Genomic DNA, 22,277 nt, shown 5'->3' on the forward strand with positions numbered 1-22,277 from the left:
AGGCGGCAGCACAACCAATCAACGGCCGGCAGCGCTCCAGCGGCAAATAAGAGCCATGGGACGCCCCTCAGGCACGCGCGCGGGGGCCAATGGGAGCGCGCGGAGGCGCTGCCGGGAGGCCCCGACCCAGCGGCGGCCGCGGCGTGAGGGGGCGGAACGGAGTGGAACGGAGCGGGGGGCGTTCCCCCGCCGCGCCCCGGCCCCGGCCACGCTGGCGCCCGGGGACCCCCCCGAGATGCCGGTTCGGAGCGAGAGACGCCGCGCTGGAGGGGCGGCGGGCTCGGCCTCCTCCCCTGCCACCGGAGCGGCCGCCAGCAGCCTGGTGCCGCCGCCCCCCATCAACACGGCGCAGCCCGGAGTGGCCACTTCGCTGCTCTACAGCGGGGCCAAGTTCCGCGGGCAGCAACGCAGCAAAGGCAACGCCTACGAGGTGGAGGTCGTCATGCAGGTGAGGGGGGCGGCGGGGCGAGCCGAGCCCTGGCGGGGCGGGAACGGCCACCGCGGCCTGAGGCGAGCGGGGGACCCGCTCGCCTCAGGCCGCGGTGGCCGTTCCCGCCCTGCCGGCCCCTTGCGACAGCACCCGCATCACCCTGTCCCTCGATATTAGGAGGAATTTCTAAATGGAAAAGGTCATTAAACATTGGGACAGACAGCCTAGGGAAGTGGTGGAGTCACCATCCCTGGAGGTGTTTAAAGACAGGCTGGACGTGGCACTCAGTGCTCTGGTCTGCTTGGCAAGGTGGTGAATCAGTCACAGGATGATCTCAGATCTTTTCCAACCTCAGTGGTTCTGTGATGATTCTAAGCCGGCGGGGTATTTTTATGTTCAATTCTCCACGTTCCTGGTGGGATTTGTTGTGGTGGGGACATCCCATGGCTGCTCAGCTCCACTGCACGCTGCCACCTCACAGGGGCTGCCTGTGGTTTTGTGCTTAAAAACGCTGCTTTTGTGCTTAAAACCGCTGCTTTTGTGCCAAAAACGTGGCTGTTTTGCGTATGTCAGCTGAAGAGAGGGAGCTGCCTGCTCTCCCTGTGCTGAGCACAGGGAAACGTTACCATCCTTTGATCACAGGTGGAGAAGATTCATCTTCTCACGGCAGAGGTTTGCACTTCCCTGAATAACTCACTGCATGTTTTGAAAGTGGATCTGGAGATGTCAGGGAAAAGCTTGGAAAATCCCTGCTTTTAGAGAAGCAGGCAAATCCTTGCCTAGTTTCTGCACAGCAGGAGCAGAGAGATGTAGCCTGATAACTCAAAACACAGGTGGCATAAAAGCTTTAGAGAAAAGGAGAAAGGCCTCCTGCAAAAGGTTGGGGGTGTGGATGATTCTTCCAGGGATGCTTTTTCTTGGAGAACACTGTGAGTCAGATCCCTTCCGGCTGGAAAGGGGATTTGCTTCCTGCTGCAGAGTTCTGGGCAGAGGGTGGCTTGGGATCAAGCCTGGGATGTGGAGGCTGCCAGAGGTGAGCTGGGCACCTGCAAATGATCTTTCCAGGTGGTTCCTACTGTGGAAAAGGGCTGGCAGCATGAATATTGGGCACTGAGCTGGACAGTGTGTACCAGCTGGAGCTGAGATTATCCTTGGAAGGGTTAGAAACTGCTTTGGATCAAGCATGCACCTTCATGCCTGTTTTTATGGTTGGACTTTGCACTCTTTTCCAGCATGTGGATATGGAAAACTCCTATCTCTGTGGATACTTGAAGATTAAAGGCCTTACAGAGGTGAGTTTTAACTGCAAAACAACACAAAAAGGGGCTGAGTAAAGGCTTTCCTTGTTTCTCCTGGTGGGGTGGAAGAAGCTGCTCCCAGAATAGGAAGTGGAGGGATTGAACATGTTGTAGATTTGATTACAGGGTATCAGCTGGGGAATGCTGCTGGCTGCAAATGTCACAGGTGATTATTCAGCTAGGAGCTTCATGGAATCATTTAAAGTTGGAAAAGCCCTCTAAAATCATTGAGTCCAAACACTGACCCAGGATACAGCCAGGTCCAGCACTTCCCTGGGCAACTGACCCCAGCATTTAACCACTTTTTTTAGTTGTTCCTAATATCCGATCTAAACCTCCCTTGGTGCAACTGGAGCACATTTCTTCTTGTCCTGTCCCTTGTTCCCTGGGAGCAGAGCCCGACCCCCACCTGGCTGCACCCTCCTATCAAGGAGTTTGGAGAGTGAGGGTCCTTTTTCTCAGCCTCCTCAGCTGCTCCTTATCAGGTTTGTGTTCCAAACCCCTCCCCACAGCCCAGCTCTGAAATGGCTTCTGGCTTCATAAAGGGAGGAGAGAGTCAGAGAAAGGTTGGAATAAGTGCATTGGAGGATGTGGGTGTGGAAGAGTCAGCCTTGGAGAGGTTTGGGGCAGGACAAGGGATGGGAGCAGCAGCCTCAGATTGCCTGGAGCTCTCCCTGGGAGATGTTTTTTGCTGAGCATATGGAGCTTTTTCTGCTCTTGGGTTTGTGTCTGTAGGTGACAATTGTGACCTCACCTTTGTCTCCCCTCTGCCAGGAGTACCCAACCCTCACCACGTTCTTCGAAGGCGAGATAATCAGTAAAAAACACCCATTCCTAACGCGCAAGTGGGACGCCGACGAAGACGTGGATCGTAAACACTGGGTAAATAAATCTGGGGCAGAAGGTGGGTGTGGGCTGCTGGTTTGGAGGAGAGCTGCAGTGTGTGCCCATGCAAGAGCTGGCAGAAAGGCCTGGAGACCTCTCCTTTCTGGCTGTCTCTCTCCTTCTCCTACTGGGATCTTTGCAAACAGAGGTCTCTCCAGCAAGCTGTGATCTGTGATGAGGGAGGGGATGTCTTGTTCTCCTCTTGTTGACCATGGGGTTGGAAGGGAGCAGGTGCAATCCCCATCTCTTGATGCCCTAAGAGAACACATTCTTTATTTTTGGAGACTTATTGCAAAATGGAATGGAGAAGGGGAAAGGGATCCACTGGCACAGGTAGGGCAGCTGGTACCTATGTCCATGCTCAGTGCTGGGTGTACCTGCTATTGTGTTTTGAGGCCACAGCAGCCACCTGATCACATCCCCACCTTTACTTCGGCTGTTGTTTGCCGAGCTTTGATGCTTGTTATACTTCTGCCAAAATCTCTTCTTCTGGAAGTCCAGGTGCTTCTCCAGCCAGGCTGGATATTGCTGTGAGTGTCAGTAGATGTCCCTCCTAAATAGCAGCTGGTATTGGAAGTTCAATTCCTGGAATAAACATACTTTCTTTTATTTTCTTTTCTTTTTTTTTTTTTTTTTTTGTTTCAGGGAAAGTTCCAGGCTTTTTACCAGTATGCAAAAACATTTAACTCTGATGACTTTGATTATGAAGATCTAAAAAATGGGGACTATGTCTTCATGAGATGGAAGGTAAACCCTACCTGTCTCCTTCTCTGATGAGTTGCTTGCAAGGCACTGACAGAGACTTGAGGTGTCAGCTTTTCCAACTATGATGGTTTAATGAAAGATCTCACCCTGCCAAAACCCACTGTACTTGCAAGTTCCAGTGTGCCTCATGTCTAGCCAGCTAATTGTGTCCTTAAGGGCTACAGTCATGGCTGAAAACACAACAGGAAAATCTTGTTTGGTGATGCTCCAGAGGATGAGAGAGTTGATGTCTGCAGTCCTTGTGTGGGGCCTGTGTTTGATGCAGACTGGCCAGTCTGCAGCTCTGTTCTTCAGCTAGGATCATCTCAGAGTCACCATAGACGGGTTTGGGTTGGAAGGAACCTTAAAGCTCACCTTGTTCCACCCTCCTGCCATGAGCAGGGACACCTTCCACTATCCCAGGTTGTTCCAAGTCCTGTCCAGCCTCACCTTGGACACTTCAGGGATGGGGAAGCCACAGCTTCTCTGGGCAACCTGTGCCAGGGCCTCCCCACCCTCACAGGGAAGAATTTCTTCTCAAGTGTTGCATCTAACCCTGCCCTCTGCAGTGGGGAACCATTTTGCCTTATCCCCTCACTCCATATCCTTGTGCAAAGTCCCTCTCCAGCTTTCCCATAAGTGTTGAAAGGCTGCAGTGAGAACTCCCTGGAGCCTTCTCTTCATTTTCAAGCTCTGATTCCCAGTTTTGCAATTGGCTTCTGGTTTGCATGGAACAGGTGTTGAGCTGAAACTTATCTCCTGCACTCTTAAAACTCATTCTGTTCTCAGTTATCTGCTTCCCTGTGAGGTGCCTACACTGGCAGGTGGTGAAGGGACACTGGTCTCTGCCCTGGGCTGCTGAGAGTGCAGGGAGTGCTCAGCCAGGAGTATCTTCATGTTAGTGGGTGCCAGTATTTGGTTTGGGAGGGCAGATTGAGGTGGGGTGGGGCTGTCTTTGACCAACATTTTAAAATGCAGCCTGTGTTTTGCATGCAGGAGCAGTTCCTAGTCCCAGATCACACCATCAAGGACATCAGTGGTGCTTCCTTTGCTGGTTTCTATTACATCTGCTTCCAGAAGTCAGCAGCATCTATAGAGGGCTATTACTACCATAGGAGTTCAGAATGGTAAGGAAGCTTCCTGCCTCCTGAAGACTTAAACCAAGCTGTGACTCTTTCTTGTCCACAGTCTTGGGAGTGTCCAGGCAGGAGATTCAGGCTGGTGGTTGGACCTGGGGGCAGGGGTGTGGGCTGTGACTGGCCTGAGCAGGCTGGTGCAGTCCATTGGTGTGGTATAAAGTGCTGCCCTTATGGAAAAGGGGAGGAAATTTGGGCTGGCAAGGTGGAGGAAGGAAGATGATACAGGGTATGGAGAAGTGTTGCGAGGGAGCTCAGTTCTCTCTCCTAAGGAACAGCTTGGCTGTTGCTCCCTTCAGGCAGAAATCTTGTTAGGCCGGTGTTTTGTATTCCGAGGTCCTTGGGGTGTTGCTGTTAAGACAAGAGAACAGTCAAAGCTAATTGGTGGGGGTTTTGTTGGAGACAAGTAGCTGTGGAGAGCTCTTTTCCCTTGCATCATTGTCATGAGCAGCAGGTGGATGGCTGGAAGCTCTCAGGGGGAGAGAAGGAACCAGGAGGCTTTCAGACACATTCCCTCAAGCTGAGCTTTGAAAGACTCGAGTGTAATTTGCACTTGTAGCAAACACTGTTTGAACTTGAAAGTTGTTGAACTTCAAAGAGAGTCCAAAAATGCACCACAGTCAGCCCACCTGGAAAGCTGCCTCGCTACAGGTGGCTCAGTGGGACCAGAGTGAGAACTACAGGATTATTAAAACTGGAAAAAAACTCCAAAATCACCAAGTCCAGCCTTTGACTGAATACCAGCATTCCCACTAAACCTTAAATGTAATGTCTGTTTGATTTCTGGACATGTCCAGGGATGGTAACTCCACCACTTCCCTGGGTAGGCCATTCCAGGTCTAAACCACTCTTTCAGCGAGGAATTTTTTCCTCATATCCAACCTGAACCTCTCCTGGCACAACTTGAGGCTGTTTCCCCTTGTACTCTCATTAGTTGTGTGGGAAAAGAGCCTGACCCCCACCTGGCTGCACCCTCCTGTCAAGGGGTTGTAGAGTGATGAGGAACGATGCTGAGTCCTCTCAGGATTTTGGCACTGTGGGAAGTGGGTGTTGGATGCCTGAAAAGTCTGGGATTGTAAAAGGAGACAGAAGAGCAGCCAGCACAGTGTGTGCTCTGTGGCTGCCAAGCAGGAGCTCCATGTAATCCTCTCCTCCCTCTCTTCTCTGCCAGGTATCAGTCATTGAATTTAACGCACGTTCCCGAGCACAGTGCTCCTATCTACGAGTTCCGATGACAGCTGTCCAGATCTGATAGCGCCCAGAAGCAAACCGGGCAGGAGAGCATGGCCTGCCAGGAGAACTGTGTCCCTGTGGGAGCACGGGAATGCACGCTTCTCTCCTGCCCCTTGGACTTGAGAGAGAGAGAGAGAGAGCCTGGATGTTAACTCACCCAGCCTGAGGAGCTGCTGGAGCTTGATTCTCCCTCCTGTCGAGTGGCCATTTGATCTTTACTCTGGTTTTAAGCTACTTTAATGCACTTTCTTGTTGCACAGCTCGTTTCTCTGTCACTGAAGTTCCTCCCGGCTCTCCTCTGGAAGCTGTTTCTCAGTAGCTGGAATCAGTGCTCAGGCCTCTGAGTAATAAGGAAATGTAAGCTCAAGGCTTAGGTTTTCCTTGTTATATCCCGATGTGGGTTGAAATCACCCGGATTCGGGTTTCTTGCCCAGATTTCCAGCTGTGATGCTCCCAAAGCCAGGTCCTGGGTGTGAGGCTCAGCTTTGGAGTCTGTTGGGGAGTGTTGGCTGAGGTAAGGCTGGAATGAGGCTTTGCTGGCTAACAAGGTTAGCTGGAGCTGCAGATCTTTCAGGAATGCCAGCCCTTTGGAGCTGGGAGCTGTTCCGGTGTCTGGATATGCCATTGGGAATTAATTTGATGTACGGACTTCCAGGCTCTCAGTAAAGTAGATCTGAACTCTGCTTGTAGGTGTATATTTGCTCTTTACTTAAGTTAAGGGTAAAAAAAAAAAAGTTAAAAAAAAATAGACAAAAAAAATACTTTTATTAAAAAAATATATCTATTTTTATGGTTCCTTTTCCAAAGGACCCTATGGCAAATGCACAAGTACTCGATTCCATGTTACTGTTTTCACATTGAAAACCAGGAATGTCTGTGTTTTTATATCCGTGTCTGTATCCAGCTAAGCTTTGGGAACGTGACTGGAGCCCAAGCGCTGAGCAGCATCAGCTGGGACTGCTCAGCGTTTGTACTCCCCCTTCATGCTTCACCACCACTGCTTGACACCTTTTTACAAGGAAAAACAAGAAAAAAGTTTAAAAAAAAAAATACCCTTCCCAGTAGCTCCCTCTGACTCTGAATGTTCCAAGTGACATAACTTAAGGCTCCTGTGCCAAAGTGTGTGTGTGTACGTGTGTGGGGTGGTTTTTCTAAAGACACTTTAAACTTGGCCTCAGTTGTGTTTTTACCTTGTCAGCTCCACCTGCGGGGCTTTATGAGAGTTTAGTTTGCCTTTTTCCTGGCTCTTTTAAAGCCCAGCTTCCTCCAAGCAGACGTGTGGCACGGCTGGTGCTGAGGATGGATTTTCCACCCGGGAGAGGGGATTGAAGCTCCCACGTGCTGGCATGAGGTGCTTGGGGTTTTGCTTTTTAACTAACTTCCTTTTTTTGGCAGCAGTCATCTCTTGTTTAAGCCTTAACGAGGAAGGATTCAGGGCTTGGAGAGCCCCTTTCCTCTATTCCAAGTTGGGATTTTGAGTGCTTGGAGGGGTGGCCGGGACGGTCTCGGGAGATGATGCGGAATTCGGCTGCCTTGTGCGTGCTGTTCTCCGTGGATCAATCCTTCTCCCTGGCACATGTGGAGAGAGGTGTGGGAGAGAAGGGAGAGACTTGCTCTTCCCAGGGAGTGTGTGCTGGTGCCTTGGCTCTTGCTGGAGGATGTGCAGGGACAGCACTGAGGTGATTAGGGGCTAGGAGCAGAGCACTTGGGAAGTGAATTCCTGTTTTATTTTGTTCCTCTCAAGAGAAACTCAGCCCCTTTTGAGGAGAGGGGTTTCCTCATGGATGGTGCTGGGAGGTGTCCTGGTTTCAGAGGTGAAAACCGGTGGTGCTACTCCACTGTGACCAAGTGTGGGGGTGAAACCTCCTTCCCAGGTGCTGTGTGAGTGCAGGGACCCAGCTCCCACGGCTCTTCCCAGCTCTCCTGAGCTGTCTGTGCAATGCTGGTGGTGGCATCAGTGTCCCTGTGCTCCCCAGAGCTGTCACTGCCAGTGGGACACTTGGATTTCTGATCTGGTTTAGTTGAATTAACCCTGTTTGTTGGCAGAAGCTGAGTTAGTATGGCCCTGGGAGTGTTTAACATGAGTAACTATCCCTAAACCAATGAAGTTGGGTTTTTTTTGAGACAAGATACATTGTGAGAGGGGTGTGGAAAGAGCATCCCACTCTGTGCCCGCCTTCTTCCCACCATCCTGAAGGGAATTTCAGTTTAGATCCAGAACTGACTGGATGTGTGGCAGGTGCAGAGCAGGTTGTGGAGCTGAGGGTTTTGCAGGGGCTGTTGGTGTGTGGATTTTCCCTGCTCAAAGGCCTTTGCTTTGGCTTTTCCTTTTCTTTGACCTGTTTGAGTTGAGGGGAGATGTTCTGTATGTCGTGGTGTGGTGAGAGAGAACGGCCCAGGGGAGGATTTGGGAGGCAGAGGTGAGAAATGGAATGTTTGGGCTTGGGAGAGGATGTGGTGTCTCTTGAACCACTCTGGCTGCAGCAGGATGTCCCTGTGGGAGCAGAGGGTGTCTGTGTGGGGGCCGAGGAGGAGTTTTGTGGAGCGATCAACATCTAAATTAAACATGAACTCTATTGAAGGGGTCTGTGTCCGTGTGTGTTTGTCCACCGCACCACTTCCTGCTTCCAGGGGATTGCTGCGCTTCATCTCCTTCCTTGAGGGCTTCTCCAGGAATCACAGCAGCCTCTGATGGCCTTAATTCACAGGCTCTCAGAATCATTAAAGCTGGAAAAGACCCCTGAGAGCATCCAGCCCAGCCTGTGACCGATCCCCGTCTTTTCACTTGGTGGCACTGAGTGTCACGTCCAGTCTTTCCCTGAACGCCTCCAGGGATGGGGACTCCAGCAACCTCCCTGGACAGACAGTTCCAACATCTAATCGCCCTTTCCGGGAAGAAATTCCTCCTGCTGCCCAACCTGAACCTCCTCTGGCCCCCTTGAGGTTGTTTCCTCGTGTCCTGTCGCTGGTTTCCTGGGAGAAGAGCCCGATCCCCGCACCGGCTCCGCGGTCCTTTCAGGATCCAGCCTCAATTAGAGGAGCAGGAGGAGGCAGTCCCGGTGGGGGGCTCCCCTTAACGCCTCCCCTGCTTTCTGACACCTTTCCCTTTGAGCCTGTCCCTCCGTAACCTCCTGTCCCCTCAGCTCTCGCCCCCACCCGGGGTCACCTCCCTGGGGACCGTCCTCCCGGTGGCCCCGCGGTGGCGGCGGGCGGAACCCAGGGCGCGGGGCTCGGGGCGCGGCCGGAGCTCGCAGCGCGGCGCGGCCCGGACGTGTGACGGGGACGGACGGCCCGGCCGGCGGCGCTTCCGGCAGGCGCGGAGCGGGGCCCGCCATGGGCATCCTGGAGAAGATCTCGGAGATCGAGAAGGAGATCGCCCGCACGCAGAAAAACAAAGGTGCGGAGGGCGGCCGGAAGCTGAGGGACCCGGGGACAGCGGGCGGACAGAGTCCGGAGGAGGGCGGGCAGATGGGCTGGGGATTCTGCGGGTGTGAGGGGACACAAGTGGTCTGTGAGTTATGGGGGAGCTGAGAGGGGTCCGAGGGAAGAGGGGACTGGGGACTATGGCGAGTCTGGGGGTCAGGTGGGCTGGGAGAGAGAGTCCGGGGACTGTGGGGGGCTCGGGGTTGCGGGGTCTGGGAGCGGGTCTGTGGAAAGAGGTGTCAGTCAGGGCAATGGGGGGAGGCAGGATGGGGGTGGTTTGTGAAGCTGGGGGGTCTTTGAGGACACTCAGGGCTGGATCGGGGTGCTGGGAACTGGGTGAGCCCTGGGGCTGGGATGGGGGCTGCTCTCTTTCCTGCCCTGTGCTGCAGCCGCAGCCCCCCGGAGCTGGGGGACATTTCCATGCTGCTGGCACAGGAGGCTCCTGGTGTTTGAACGGTCTGGGGGCTCCCCATGGGCTCTGCCAGAGCTGTAGGCTGTAGTTAATAATAAAAATAAACCTGTAAGCTGCTTAGCTTCGTGCCTTTACCTGCTACAAAATGAGACAGCTACCTTCTTTTTTTTCTGGTTTAGATGTAAATTCAAGTGTTTTGCTAAGAATAAGGCAGTAAAGTAGTTTCACACATGTGAGCTCTGAGTTAAATGTGTCTTTAAAAGCTGACAAGAGGAGAGGAAAATAATCTGCTGATTTTGGAGTGCTGAATGTGACCAGGTGTAAGGAGGGGCTGTTTCCAAGAGGGGCTGCTCCCCCTGTGATCCCTCTCTCCTGAACTGGCTCCCTTCAGCCCTTCATTCCTGCACCTGCTCTCCCTCTGCCTTGCTCCTTTAACTCGGGAATTTTTTGGCTGTTTCCCTCCACTCTGACTTTGTGCAGATCCCTGGAAGGTTTGCTTTCAGTGCCCAGGGTTCCAAAAGCTGATGGAACAGCTGGGGGCAGCTCTGTGCCTGGCAGTGGTGAAGATGTTGACCAAGATCCATAAGTGTTTCCTTTTAGGAAAGTTCTCATTCCCAGAAGTGAATCACCAGCAACTTTCTGCCAACCAGCTGTTGGGTTTGTGTCATTGCAGCCACTGAGTATCACCTGGGCCTGCTGAAGGCAAAGCTTGCAAAATACAGAGCTCAGCTGCTGGAACCCTCCAAATCCCCGGCTGCAAAGGGCGAGGGCTTCGATGTGATGAAATCAGGAGATGCCCGAGTGGCACTGATCGGTTTTCCTTCTGTGGGGAAGGTCAGTGAGTGTCTGTGGTCCCTGTGTCTCCAGGCTGTGGTTTGCAATGGCTGCAGAGCAGGTTTGGGATTGTGGAATGGTTTGGGTTGGGAGGCACCTTAAAGCTCATCTCGTGGGATCCCAGCTGGAGTCCTGTGCACAGTTCTGGTGTCTCCAGCAAGAGAAGCACATGGAAGTGTTGGAGCAAGAGGCCACAAGGTTGGAGAGAGGACTGGAGCACTTCCCCTCTGCAGACAGGCTGAGAGAGTTGGGGCTGGAGAAGAAGGTTGTGTGGAGACCTCACAGCACCTGGAAGGGGATTCTTTTTCAGGAACTGAAGTGGCAGGAAAAGGGGGAATGGGCTCACACTGAGAGAGGGGGAATTTAGGTGAGATGTATGGAAGGAATTCTTCCCCATGAGGGTGGGGAGGCCCTGGCACAGGTGTCCAGAGAAGCTGTGGCTGCTCCATCCCAGGAAGTGTCCCAGGCCAGGGATTGGAGCAGGCTGGGATTGTGGAAGGTGTCCCTGCCCATGGCAGGGGTGGAATGAGATGGGCTTTGAGGTCATTTCCAACCCAACCATTCCATGATTCTGTGATTTAGCTGAAAGTTGGAGATGAGGAAACACTCCTTCATTTTGTGTGCTCTGCCCTGTGAAACTTGTTGTTGCCTGGAGTTTGTTCTTGCCCAGCCCCAGCACTGCTGAGGAAGGGAGGGGCACACAGGATTTACTTCAGTTCCATGACAATGTCACCACCTCAGTCCCTGTGCCTGGAACAGCCACAGCACAACTTCCACAGCCTGAGGAGCGCTTTGGTGTTGCTTGTTTTGCTGAACCTTTTCCTGCCTGGTGATGCTGATCTCTTGTGTTTCAGTCCACGTTTCTGAGTTTAATGACCTCGACCGCCAGCGAAGCTGCATCCTACGAGTTCACCACGCTGACCTGCATCCCAGGAGTCATAGAAGTAAGTAGGATTTTCTTCCACCTGTGTAAATTTGTGTTTGCACCAGCCACACTTGTGCTGCCACTAAGGAGCAGAGACATCCAAAGGTCTCCAAAGCTGAATTTTGCTTTAAACTTTTGAGTGCTGGTGTAGCACTTCCCTGAACTCTTCAGGATTGGCTTCCTGGTCAGGATTTTCGTGCTGCTCTTGGACAGACCAGAGCACTACAGCAATTCTCAACTGAATTTTGTATAACCATTGTCAGTGCCAGTGACCAGCTGGCTGCAAACCTTGACAGATTTGTTTTTAATGAAGCTTTACAGAGGCAATCTGTGCTGTGATCACTTCCAAAACAAAATGCAGCTACTCCTGTCCTTGAGGGGTTTTATTAGTGGTGACCTCAGCATCCATCAGTAAAGCAAATGATAAAGGGCATCAAACTGAAAAGTGTCCAAGAGGAATGAGGAAATGTGGGTCAGGATGGAAAGGGGAGTTAAATAATGAAAGCAACTGTATTGATGGGAAAAGGAGTTTAATGTAACACATTCAAGCAGAGCTGTGAGCTGCAATAATAGCTAGAGCCAATGCCCTGCAAATCCTAGGAATGAGAGTCTCCTGTTTTTTTTCCTGGTACTGTAAGACCTGCAGCACACCTGAATGGTTTGATCTGTCACAGTAAGAGATGTGGCACTTGTTCACTACTGAGTTTTCTCATTAGACCAAGAAAAGAGGGGTTGTTTATCCTTTCCATTCCCCAAACTTGGGAATACGTGATTGCTGTGCTGTTTTCCTGATGCTTTGTCCAGCTGCAGTCACAGGATGCTTTAGGAGGTCAGGATCTAATGCACAGCTGTGTGTGTTGCTGAACACAGCCCATAGCTCTGGAATTTGCCTCAGGACAGAGCCATGAGCTTTGTGCAGAGTTCCCCTGGCCTGCCAGTTCCATCCAGTTCCACTCTCCACAGGATGTGGACCCCCACACATGTTTGTGGCTTTGGGGGCAGCTCAGGTGCCCTGCAAAAAGCTTTCAACTTTCAATCCTTCCATTTCTTTTTCAGTACAAAGGAGCCAATATTCAGCTGCTGGATCTGCCTGGAATCATTGAAGGAGCAGCTCAAGGTTGGCTCATGTCTGTGTTCATGTACAGGAGGGATTTGCCCTCAGTAGTGTCCCTGGGAATCTCAGATATATACACAGGTTTCCTGAGCTAAGAGTTCCTCCATTGTCTTCCCAAATTTTGGAGTCCTTGATCCATGTGAGGCACGATTCCTATCCCTGAGCCCACGGAAGGGTCTATATGTAGCACAAAGATGGTTTTCTGGAGGTGGGAGCCAAAGCAAGCCAGTCACTTCTCACCTCCTTGCCTGAGCGTTGAGTGGCTCATCTGTTTTCTGGTACTGAGGAAATCTATAGAAAGATGCTGGAGGGGCGGAGGGGGAATTACAGCTAAACACTAACCTTGTTTGAGTAATTCCCTGAGTTCCTGCCAGTCCTCCCATGACTCCAAGTTCTGGGAAGAGACGTTGGCTTTGTCTCTCTGTGTTGTCATTGTCCTCATTGGCTGGTTGTGTCTGAAAATAGCTTAGGAAATCAGGGAGTCATGGAACATTTGGGAAGGGACCCACAGGGATCATCCAGTCCAACTCCTGGCCCTGCACAGGACACCCCAACAATCCCACCCTGTCCCTGAGAGCATTGTCCAAACACTCCTGGAGCTCTGGCAGCCTTGGGACTGTACCCATTCCCTGGGAAGCCTGGGCAGTGCCTGACCACCCTCTGGGGGAAGAACCTTTTCCTAATATCCAGCCTAACCCTCCCTGACACAGCTGCAGCCATTCCCTTGGGTCACCAGAACAGTGCCTGTGCTTCCTAAGGCACCTTCTGGCACTGATCTCCTCTCTGCTGAGCTGCCAGGGCTCCCAGCAGCTCACTGCAGCCAGAAGAGCACTGCAGGATCTTTTTTCTTGCTTTCAAGCTGTTGCACGGGGCAGGAGCTTCTGTTACAGAACTTAGCTATTTCCTCTTGCTGATGTGCCTCCACCTCCTGTTTCCCCAGGGAAGGGCAGAGGCCGGCAGGTGATCGCTGTGGCCAGGACAGCAGATGTCGTTATCATGATGCTGGATGCCACCAAGGGCGAGGTGCAGAGGTGAGTGTGTGCTGGGAACGAGGGGTGGGCCGGGCTCTGGGCTTCCCACGTACCCAGAAAATGTGACAGCTCCCTGAGGAGCTGTGGAGAGCACCTGGGGAATGAGGAATTAAATTATTGAGTGTGAGATGGGAGTTGTATTCCATGAGCAGCATCCTGCTGACTGGAGTGGGTGCTCAGCTGAAGCGTCATTCCTACGGCATGGCTGGCAGCCTGGATTTCCACCACAGGCTCTGACCTGCATTAAGGGCATTTCAGAGTGTAGTGAAAGCTCGTGGCAGGGCTGTGTCAACACAAGAATAAAAAAGGGAAAGGTCTGGGTGTCACCTGGCCACGCTCAGCCTCACAGGTGCTGTGTCCCTGCAGGGCCTTGCTGGAGAAAGAACTGGAATCTGTAGGTATCCGGCTGAACAAAAGCAAACCAAATATCTACTTCAAGGTGAGGCTTCCTGAGCTCCTGCAGGCACAGCTTGTCTGCCTGCTTGCTCAAAGCTGAGCTCACTCTGTGCTGCCTCTCGTGTTGGGCAGGCTGAGGGGGCTGTGGGTTTTGCAGAATGTTCTTACATTGCTTTTTTGCCTCTTGCAGCCCAAGAAGGGTGGAGGCATTTCCTTCAACTCCACTGTCACATTGACTCAGTGCTCTGAGAAGCTGGTTCAGCTCATCCTCCACGAATACAGTATCCTTTCCTAAAATGGGAGACCCTTAAACCATCAGCAGCTCACGGTTCCAGTGCTTCCTTCTGTGGGGCAGCCTTGGTGTCACTTTGGTGCTGGCTCGTTGGCACCTGGCTGTCACCGGGGAGCTCAGCCCTTGTGGTGTGTTGGGATTTGGGCCTTGACAGTGTCCACCTCAGAAATCTTCAATGCTGAGGTCCTGTTCAGAGAGGATTGTTCCCCTGATGAGTTCATTGATGTGATTGTAGGAAACAGGGTCTACATGCCGTGCCTCTATGTGAGTATCCTGGGCAGCCTGGCTTCTGTCTCATCCAGCATCTCTTTTCTGGGACAAAGGAAATGTTGGAACTTCACAGAATCGTGGAATGGTTTGGGTGGGAAGGGACCTTAAAGCTCATCTCATTGCACCCCTGCCATGGGCAGGGACACCTTCCACTACCCCAGGTTGCTCCTGTCCAGCCTGGCCTTGGACACTTCAGGCATCCAGGGGCAGCCACAGCTTCTCTGGGCACCCTGTGCCAGGGCCTCCTCACCCTCATAGGGAAGAATTTTTTCCCAATATCCCAACTAGCCCTGCCCTCTCAATTTAAAACCATTCCCCCTTGTCCTATTTCTCCATGCCCTTGTTCCTCATTCCTAAAACAGTAAGGATTTGGGGTTTAAGAGGTGGAAAACAGCTCAACAGGGAGTTTTTTATAGGCTTTGGATGTGCAGCCGTGCTGTGTGTGTTCCCTGGGCCCTCTTGTGGCTGGTGCTGCCCTGGAGCAGCAGAGCTTCCAATCCTGGTGCCGGGGCTTTGCTCCCACATGCAGAGCCTCCAACTCCCCTGCTGCCAGCTCTGTCTGGTCCCTTGTGTGCCACATGTCCCTTTAGGGCTCTGTTTGTAGCCACTGGGTCTGTATGAAATCAAAGACACCAGAGAACATGTTCCAAAGGGAGAATTTAAAAGGCCAAACTTCATATTCAAGCTTCTGAATTTTAATAGTTTGTTTTACTGAGAGTCTTGGCTTATCTTCTGACAGGAGCTGTGTTTCTGTTTCAGGTGCTGTACAAATACCTTGGTATTTGTACATGTTGCTGAATTGCCTTTCTAAGGGCTGTGTTGTTTTCCCTTTGGTTTAGGTTTATAACAAGATTGACCAGATATCCATGGAGGAGGTGGATCGTCTTGCTCGGAGGCCCCACAGTGTTGTCATCAGGTAGGAGCTGGTCTGCCTGGTGTGGGGTTCATTTCACACCCCTTTCCACACTCCCAGGAAGGGACTTCTCCCAGGGCTGCTGGTGTGAGAAGCAGAGCTGCTGTGCAGCTTTTCCCAGATTTCCTTCCCCTGGAGAGGCAGGCAGCTTGACTTCTTCTTGCTGTCTGCAGGACAGAGTCAATCTGGCTTGTTTTCTTGGAAGTGCTCATATATCTGTTGGGGCTTTGCTGCTTCAAAGCTGTTCACCCTTCTGGAATCATGGAATGGTTTGGATGGAAGGGACCCTAAAGCTCATCTCATCCCACCCCCTGCTGTGGGCAGGGACACCTTCCACTAGATCAGTTTTCTCCAGGCCCCATCCTGCCTAGCCTTGAACAATTCCAGGGGTGGAGCAGCCAGAGACTCTGTACAATCAGTTTCAGTGCTTCTCCACCCCTTTAGTAAGGAATTCCTTCCTAATACCAAATCTAACCCTGTCCTCCTTCAGTTCAATGTCATTTTACCTTGTGGTTTTCCTCTCCTTCCTTCATTAAAGCCTTTCCCCTCATTCTCCAGCACTTTATTAAAGACATTTCACCTTGTTCTTCTGGATCCCTAAATCACAGCAGCAGTAAACAGATGATCCTGGTGTTTTGCAGCTGTGGCATGAAGCTGAACCTGGACTATTTGCTGGAAAAGCTCTGGGAATACCTGGCACTCACCTGCATCTACACCAAGAAGCGGGGACGTAAGTGACCTCGAGCTGAACAGAAGGTTTGAAAGGCACAAATGCTGCTGCTGCTCATGGACAGGCTGCCAGCAGGGCTGGTGCCTTGGCAATGCTGGAATTGTGCACTCCCTAATCATCTTTCAGCTCTTGGGAAATGCTTCCTGCTCTGTCTGACCCTGCCATGTGTGGACCCCACCATAGCCTTCCTGTTGTATTTTACAAGAGCTGAATTTTCATAAATCTTTGTGTGATATAAGGGAATAAAGTGTGCAAGTTCACAGCTTTTTCCCTTGTTTAGCACACTGTGATGAGCTGTTCAGCCCATCACAATCCAGAAGAAGTTTCCTGTTCCTGCTGCAAGAAACTTGGTGATTCCCATGCCTTTGATTCTCCTCTTGCTTTATAACCCACTTGCAGCTTCTCCCAGAGATGAAGGCACATCTGTAACTTGCTCTGTTTGTTGTGAACAGCTGAACTTGGGTGGATGTGAGGAGATGAAGGAATTTTCTGAGCTTTTTAAGCTCTGAAATCTTGGGGATTTTGGTTTTCCTTGATCAGGTGTGTTTTGACTTGGGTGGTTTTGTTTCTCTTAAGGGTTTGGGATGGGGTTAGATCAGGTGGGTTGTGAGGAAGCTGCTGACTGTGTGGAGTGGGTAATTGCACTTGTGGGTAGTGGAGAGCTGATTTGATGCTTTTAGGTACTGGATCCCTGTTCTGTCTGGGAGCAGGAAGGAGGAATTTGGGAGTAGTAAGCACAAGGTGATGTGAGATGGTGTCAGCATTTTAGAACACACTTGATAGAAATCCAATGCTTTCCCCCCCCCCCCCCCCCCCCCCCCTCCTCCCCCCCCCCCCCCCCCCCCCCCCCCCCCCCCCCCCCCCCCCCCCCCCCTTCTGCTTCTCCACAGAGAGACCAGACTTTACAGATGCCATTATTCTACGGAAAGGGGCCTCTGTGGAACATGTGGTAATTTTCCTGCATCTTTTACATTACCCTGTGTGCAGAAGGCAGTTCCTCCTGGACCTGCAGTGATTTGTGCTTCATAAAGCTCAGGACATGTCAGTGTTTGATTGGGCTTCTCCTTTTGTTGCCTTTACTGATTTTATCTGCCTCATGTTTCTTTCACAGCTGCTATAAAAGGTTTAAACAGTAATTATTTAAAGCAGCCCAGTGAAAAAGCACATGGAAGCAATGGAATGGGGCTTTATGTGGGCTGGTGATTCCTGTATCTGTTCTGTATGGTTTTATATAACATTAACTGGCTCCTAAAGTCTTTATTGTAAATTCTGGCATAGACTTGAGTTTCTTTTAATTCCTGGGTATTGAAAAAGTTGTTTGCAAAGTGGTGTCATGTAAATTCTTCAACTTCTGCCTGTCTGTCTTGCAGTGCCATCGGATTCACAGATCATTAGCCAGCCAGTTCAAATATGCCTTGGTGTGGGTAAGTGTTAGACAGCAACTGGAATATCCCTGTCCTCAGGTGTCTCTGGTCATCTCACCCTTCTCCCTGTTTTTTGCTTCAAAGGGGACAAGCACAAAGTACAGCCCTCAAAGAGTGGGCTTAACCCATATGATGGAGCATGAAGATGTCATTCAGATCGTAAAGAAGTAACTGCTGGTGCCTGGCCTTGTCTTTAATCACTGCAATTGGAACTGACCACATAAAAACAAAACACACATACACATACACACAAAAAAAAAAAAAAAAAAAAAAGGAAAAGAAAAAGAAAAAGGGTGATGTGTTCCAGAGCCAAGAAAGCTTCTGTGAAGCTCCTTCTCTTGGAGAAAGGCAGAAAATGAGGCTACTGTGCTTGCAGGTGGGGATGGGGAAGATTGCTTTCCATCTTGCAGCGTTTCAGGCCAAGTGATGTTTCTTAAAAATTTAAAAGGAGCTAGTTCTTCTAGGACACAGTTCCATAACCAGCAGTGTCCTGCCCCTTGTAGGGTTTGCACATGAATCCATGTGCATTTCCAGTGGGAAGTGTTTGTGTGAAAAAAATTTGGCCCTGTGCTTTGGGCTGAGAGAACATTGGTGATGCTTTGCTGCTTATCCATTCCCTTAATTTAAGCATTGATCTGAAACAGAATCAGAGCTCTCCCTCTCCTGCTTGCTGGACACATCTCTGCAGCTGAGACAACCCCAATTTTTAATGGTCCCACCTCGATTAACATTAAAATCTGGCACTCTTTGCCTCTCCATGGCCTTGCAGCGGGGTTTGTAGGACATCCTGGTCCAACTGGTACTGAGATGAGATGAGAAATTAAACTGGTAACGGTTAATTAGCCTGGCCAGACTGCGGTGGGGTATGATGGAAGGGCCGTAGTCTGGGGTGAGGGTTCACTTCTGGCATCTCACTCATCGAGGAGCTGCCTTGGGAGCTTCCTCCTTTGTTGGGCAGGAGTTGTCCTGCCCTTTAATCCCCAAGGTGGAGATCTCACCAACCATGCCTCTAAATTTCAGTCATGGCTCTTAGGAGCTCAAGGTACCACCCCATGCCATGAGTTTAACCCCAGCCCTGTTAAACATTGCTTGTCTGAATATTGTTCATCAGAAATCTGGGATTTTTTTTTAATCATGCTTTTCCATTGAATACTGTTGCTAAACAATTCAGAGTGCCTGATAGAGGACAGCTCTTGCCTTCTGGGATCAAGAGCTGCCAATAGCTTTTATTTTCTTTCATTGGAAAAGGGTTCGGTCTGATGTGGATGCAGAACTGTGAGGATGGGTGTGACACCTGTCTGAGCAGGGTTCCTCCCCTCCTCCCTGCTCCTCCCCACCCCTCACAACCTGATTGAGCAGAAATGGAAGGATTATTTTATTTGAGAAAATAAAAAGTTGTTATTTCATGTGAATGGTGGGTAGATGGCTTGGTGTGTTTCCTAACTCTCTTTTTTGCCTTTGGCCTCCTGAGGAATCCTGGATGCTGTCACAGGAGATTTAGGGAGCAGTAGAAGATGAAGTGGCTGGAAGAGACTGGTGATGGGAGATAAATAGATACTATACACAGTGCCCAAGCTAAGAAGGTGACTTTGAACTCTGTAAGTTCCTTTCCCTGTTCCTGGCTTTGTTCACAGCTGGAGTGCAGAGGAAATCCTGACCACGGAGGCAGTGAGTGGAGAACAAGCTCCAAAATTATCCACATTATCCCTGTCTGGCAGTGGAAAGCTGGCCCTTCCCGGTGTGAGCTGGGTGGGATGCTGTTCCAGCACATTAACTCACCCTTCCCATTTCCCATGAAGGTCACACAGGCAGAGTTGCCCTCACAAAGACTAATTTTGGTTTTGTTTTGTCCCTGGGTTTCTGATTTTTCCATCCAAATCCTGCAGCCTGCCAATTCTTGGCACAGAGCTGGGTAACCAGAACTGCTGACAGGGCTTCATCCTCAGCCCAGGTAGTGCAGGTGCTTGGTGTGAGGCTGAAATGCACAGTGTTACCTGCTAAATCCTATCCTTGAATAGCTGGTGCTACCTCAGTGTGGGCTTCAAATTGATTTTGGCATATCACTGTTAAAACCCCCTCTGCCTAATTAGCTTCATTTAGGAAAATGGGCATTTTATCCTGTTTAAAATGAACAGATACATGATTAAAATTGGAATGGGGATGAGGTAAAAATAGTTAAGCTAGAAAAAGCCAACTTCTCTTTTCAGGGAGAGTAGCTTTTTTGGCAGCAAGTTTATAGCTGCATTTGAAAATGCACCATTTAATTGCAGTATTCCTTCTTCCAGGAGCTTCCCTAATTGTTCTGCACTTAGGTTAAAAGCAGCAAACGTTGCAGACTGTGCTGTGAGTTTGCCTCCAAGAGATCTCCAAGTCCTGAAAAGACAAGATCTGAAGGGCAATGGGGAAATCTGTACTGCAGCCTCCTGAGGTTTATGGAGTTTGCAGCATTTCAGTGTTTAAAGGGGCTTATAAAAAAGGTGAGGAGGGACTTTCCACAAGGGCATGCACTGGCAGAAGTGGGAATGATTTTAACCTGAAAGGGGAGATACAGGTGAGGTGTTAGGATGAAGTTCTTCCCTGTGAGGGTGGTGAGGCCCTGGCACAGGCTGCCCCATCCCTGGAAATGTCCCAGGCCAGGGCTTGGAGCAGCCTGGGATAGTGGAAAGCGTCCCTGCCTGTGGCGGGGGTGGAATTTAATGAGCTTTGAGCTCTCTTCCACCCCAAACCTTTCTGGAATTTTATGCATTGACTAGAGCCCCTCACTGGGGAGCTGGTGGAGGGAAATATGATCAGAGTCTCGTTGTGTGTTGGCAGAAAGGCTCTGCAGGAGGGTGGGTGCAGGCAGGAGCTGTGGATTTGCCCCCAAAAGAGCAACACCCTGCATTTCTCTGCTGTAAGAGGAAAGCTTAGAGAAAACTGCCCTCAGCCATTCCCTTGCTCTTCCAGCTGCCTGCAGGCTCATTCATGCTGTTCCCAGGGGGCTGTGCTCATCCTGGCCCATCCCTGGGGCCGTTCCCCTGCCTGAGCACAGCCGTGCAGTGCTCCAGGTGTGGAGCAGGGTGTTCAGCTTCCCCACAGCCCATCAGCCACCCTGCATCCAGCGCTGCAACTAACGACAGCTCGAGGCGTGCTCTGTTTAAAACGCCTGTTCCAGGCAATCAAGCAGGTTTGATTGGCTGAACACTCCTCTTATAATTTAATTTAGTCAGGAATCGTTTGCAAGGTAATAAAGAGTGACTCTGCCTCCAAATACATTCATTTAATTCAATGAAAGATGGTTGCTGCGGCGGGCTCGCCTCAGCCAGCTCCCCTCACCCCATCACGGTGACATCTCAAAGTGCTGCTCAGGGCCGTATATAAGAGCCACGATCCACAGTGACAGCTTAATTGTCTCAAATGCTGACAAGGGTCACCCCAACCAGCCATCGTGAGTGGCACGGAGCCGGCTGGGGAGGCTGCGGAGAGGAGGATTTATGGCTGGCAAATAGTTTTGAATTCCTCTGGTTGCGCCTGCTAAATGATGAACCTGCCCCGAGGGGACTGGGGCTATTGATTGTAATTTGCAGTTAAGCCCTAGCATTCTGAGGAATCAGCATAATAAATACCCACCGCATTAAGGCTGGGACGTGCCTGCCTGCAGGAGAAGGAAGCAGAGGTTTTCCCGGCTTGGGTGCTGCAGCAGGATGCTCTCTCTGCCCCTGGCAGGTTCCATCACTGCAGGAAAATGGTCCCCAGATTGGTGGGATGCAGGAGCCCAGTGCTGGAATGGGGAGAATGGAGTGTTGTGAAGGCAGGTAGAGTGTCCTGCTCGTCCAGGGAGGAGAGGATGCTCTGGTATTTTTGGGATAATCGGTGTCTAGATCCCTGCCAGAACCTCTGCAGCTGGTTGGTCCCAGCCACCTTTGGAGAGGGGTGTGAGGAGGTGCATTTGTTCCTCACTCCCATGTTCTGTGATTTCTTCGTAACTTCCAGTGGTTTGGGGGAACCAGAATGGGTCAGGGCCATTTTCCAGCTGTTCACATCTGAGGCTCATCTACATCCTGGGAGGGATGTGGGACAGTCCAGCTGTGCCACCAGGGGTGCAAGGGACAGGGACCATGGGAGGAGTCCCTCCAGCCACTCTCTCCCCGCTGCTGCCCAGCTCTGTGAGGGAAGATCAGCTCCATCATGAGTGGAGATGAGAATAATAGCAGTCATCAAATATGCATCGGGTCCCTGGGCGCAGCAGCGATGGTCCTGCAGCTGCCAGGGGTGGGATGGTCCCCGTGGGGAGCGGGGCTGGAGCACTGAGAGCTCTGAGCCTGCCCCACACAGGGCCACTGGCCACCCCAGGTGAGTGGCTGTGGGTGTCCCAGCTGGGTGGCACCTCCCTTGGGCTCGCAGGTGCTGCTCTGCTGGAAAGGGACTTTGTGTGCAATGGTGGTTTTTAAGCAACCGCTGTTGTTCAGGTTCTCCCAGTCAAGGTGTGTGGTGTCCCCTCTCCTCTGCCTGTCCCTGCCTGTGCTTGCTGTCTTTATCCTCCCTTATCTCATCTAACTTCCCACATTCCCACTGCCCTCCAGAGCAGAGCGGCCTCCCCAGAACACTCCCTCCTTCCCTGGAACCCTCTACCCCATGTTTCCTACCACCCCTTCCCCACATTCCTTTTACCTCGGGGCTGTTTTGCCCCAGGAAAGCTCCTGGGCTTGGCTTTGGGACTGAGGTGATGGCACAGTGCTGTGACCTGGCTCCAGGGCTGCCAGCCAGCATATTCCTGGGTGCACGCCAGCATCGTGCCCAGCTGGTCT

At 51.3% G+C, this 22,277-nt stretch overlaps 2 protein-coding genes across 2 annotated transcripts; both read left to right on the top strand.

The window, feature by feature from the left end:
• The first annotated feature begins 90 nt into the window (after positions 1 to 90).
• On the top strand, positions 91 to 8,307 carry GID4 (GID complex subunit 4 homolog). Its single transcript, XM_005523056.3, has 6 exons — positions 91 to 448; positions 1,663 to 1,722; positions 2,503 to 2,610; positions 3,259 to 3,360; positions 4,354 to 4,484; positions 5,665 to 8,307. Exons 1-6 carry the CDS (start codon positions 236 to 238, stop codon positions 5,726 to 5,728), a joined length of 678 nt encoding a protein of 225 aa, XP_005523113.1. The 5' UTR covers positions 91 to 235; the 3' UTR covers positions 5,729 to 8,307.
• Positions 8,308 to 9,005: 698 nt separating this feature from the next.
• DRG2 (developmentally regulated GTP binding protein 2) lies at positions 9,006 to 18,902 on the top strand. Its single transcript, XM_005523057.2, has 13 exons — positions 9,006 to 9,123; positions 10,235 to 10,395; positions 11,250 to 11,339; positions 12,377 to 12,437; positions 13,375 to 13,465; positions 13,832 to 13,904; positions 14,052 to 14,142; positions 14,320 to 14,417; positions 15,263 to 15,339; positions 15,978 to 16,066; positions 16,957 to 17,015; positions 17,437 to 17,490; positions 17,575 to 18,902. The coding sequence occupies exons 1-13, from the start codon at positions 9,060 to 9,062 to the stop codon at positions 17,659 to 17,661; spliced, it is 1,095 nt and encodes a 364-aa protein (XP_005523114.1). The 5' UTR covers positions 9,006 to 9,059; the 3' UTR covers positions 17,662 to 18,902.
• The last annotated feature ends 3,375 nt before the right edge of the window (positions 18,903 to 22,277 follow it).

The sequence above is a fragment of the Pseudopodoces humilis genome, chromosome 18 (assembly GCF_049639895.1).
Source record: "Pseudopodoces humilis isolate 2021_Gansu_Grassland_sample_001 chromosome 18, ASM4963989v1, whole genome shotgun sequence".
Taxonomy (NCBI): domain Eukaryota; kingdom Metazoa; phylum Chordata; class Aves; order Passeriformes; family Paridae; genus Pseudopodoces; species Pseudopodoces humilis.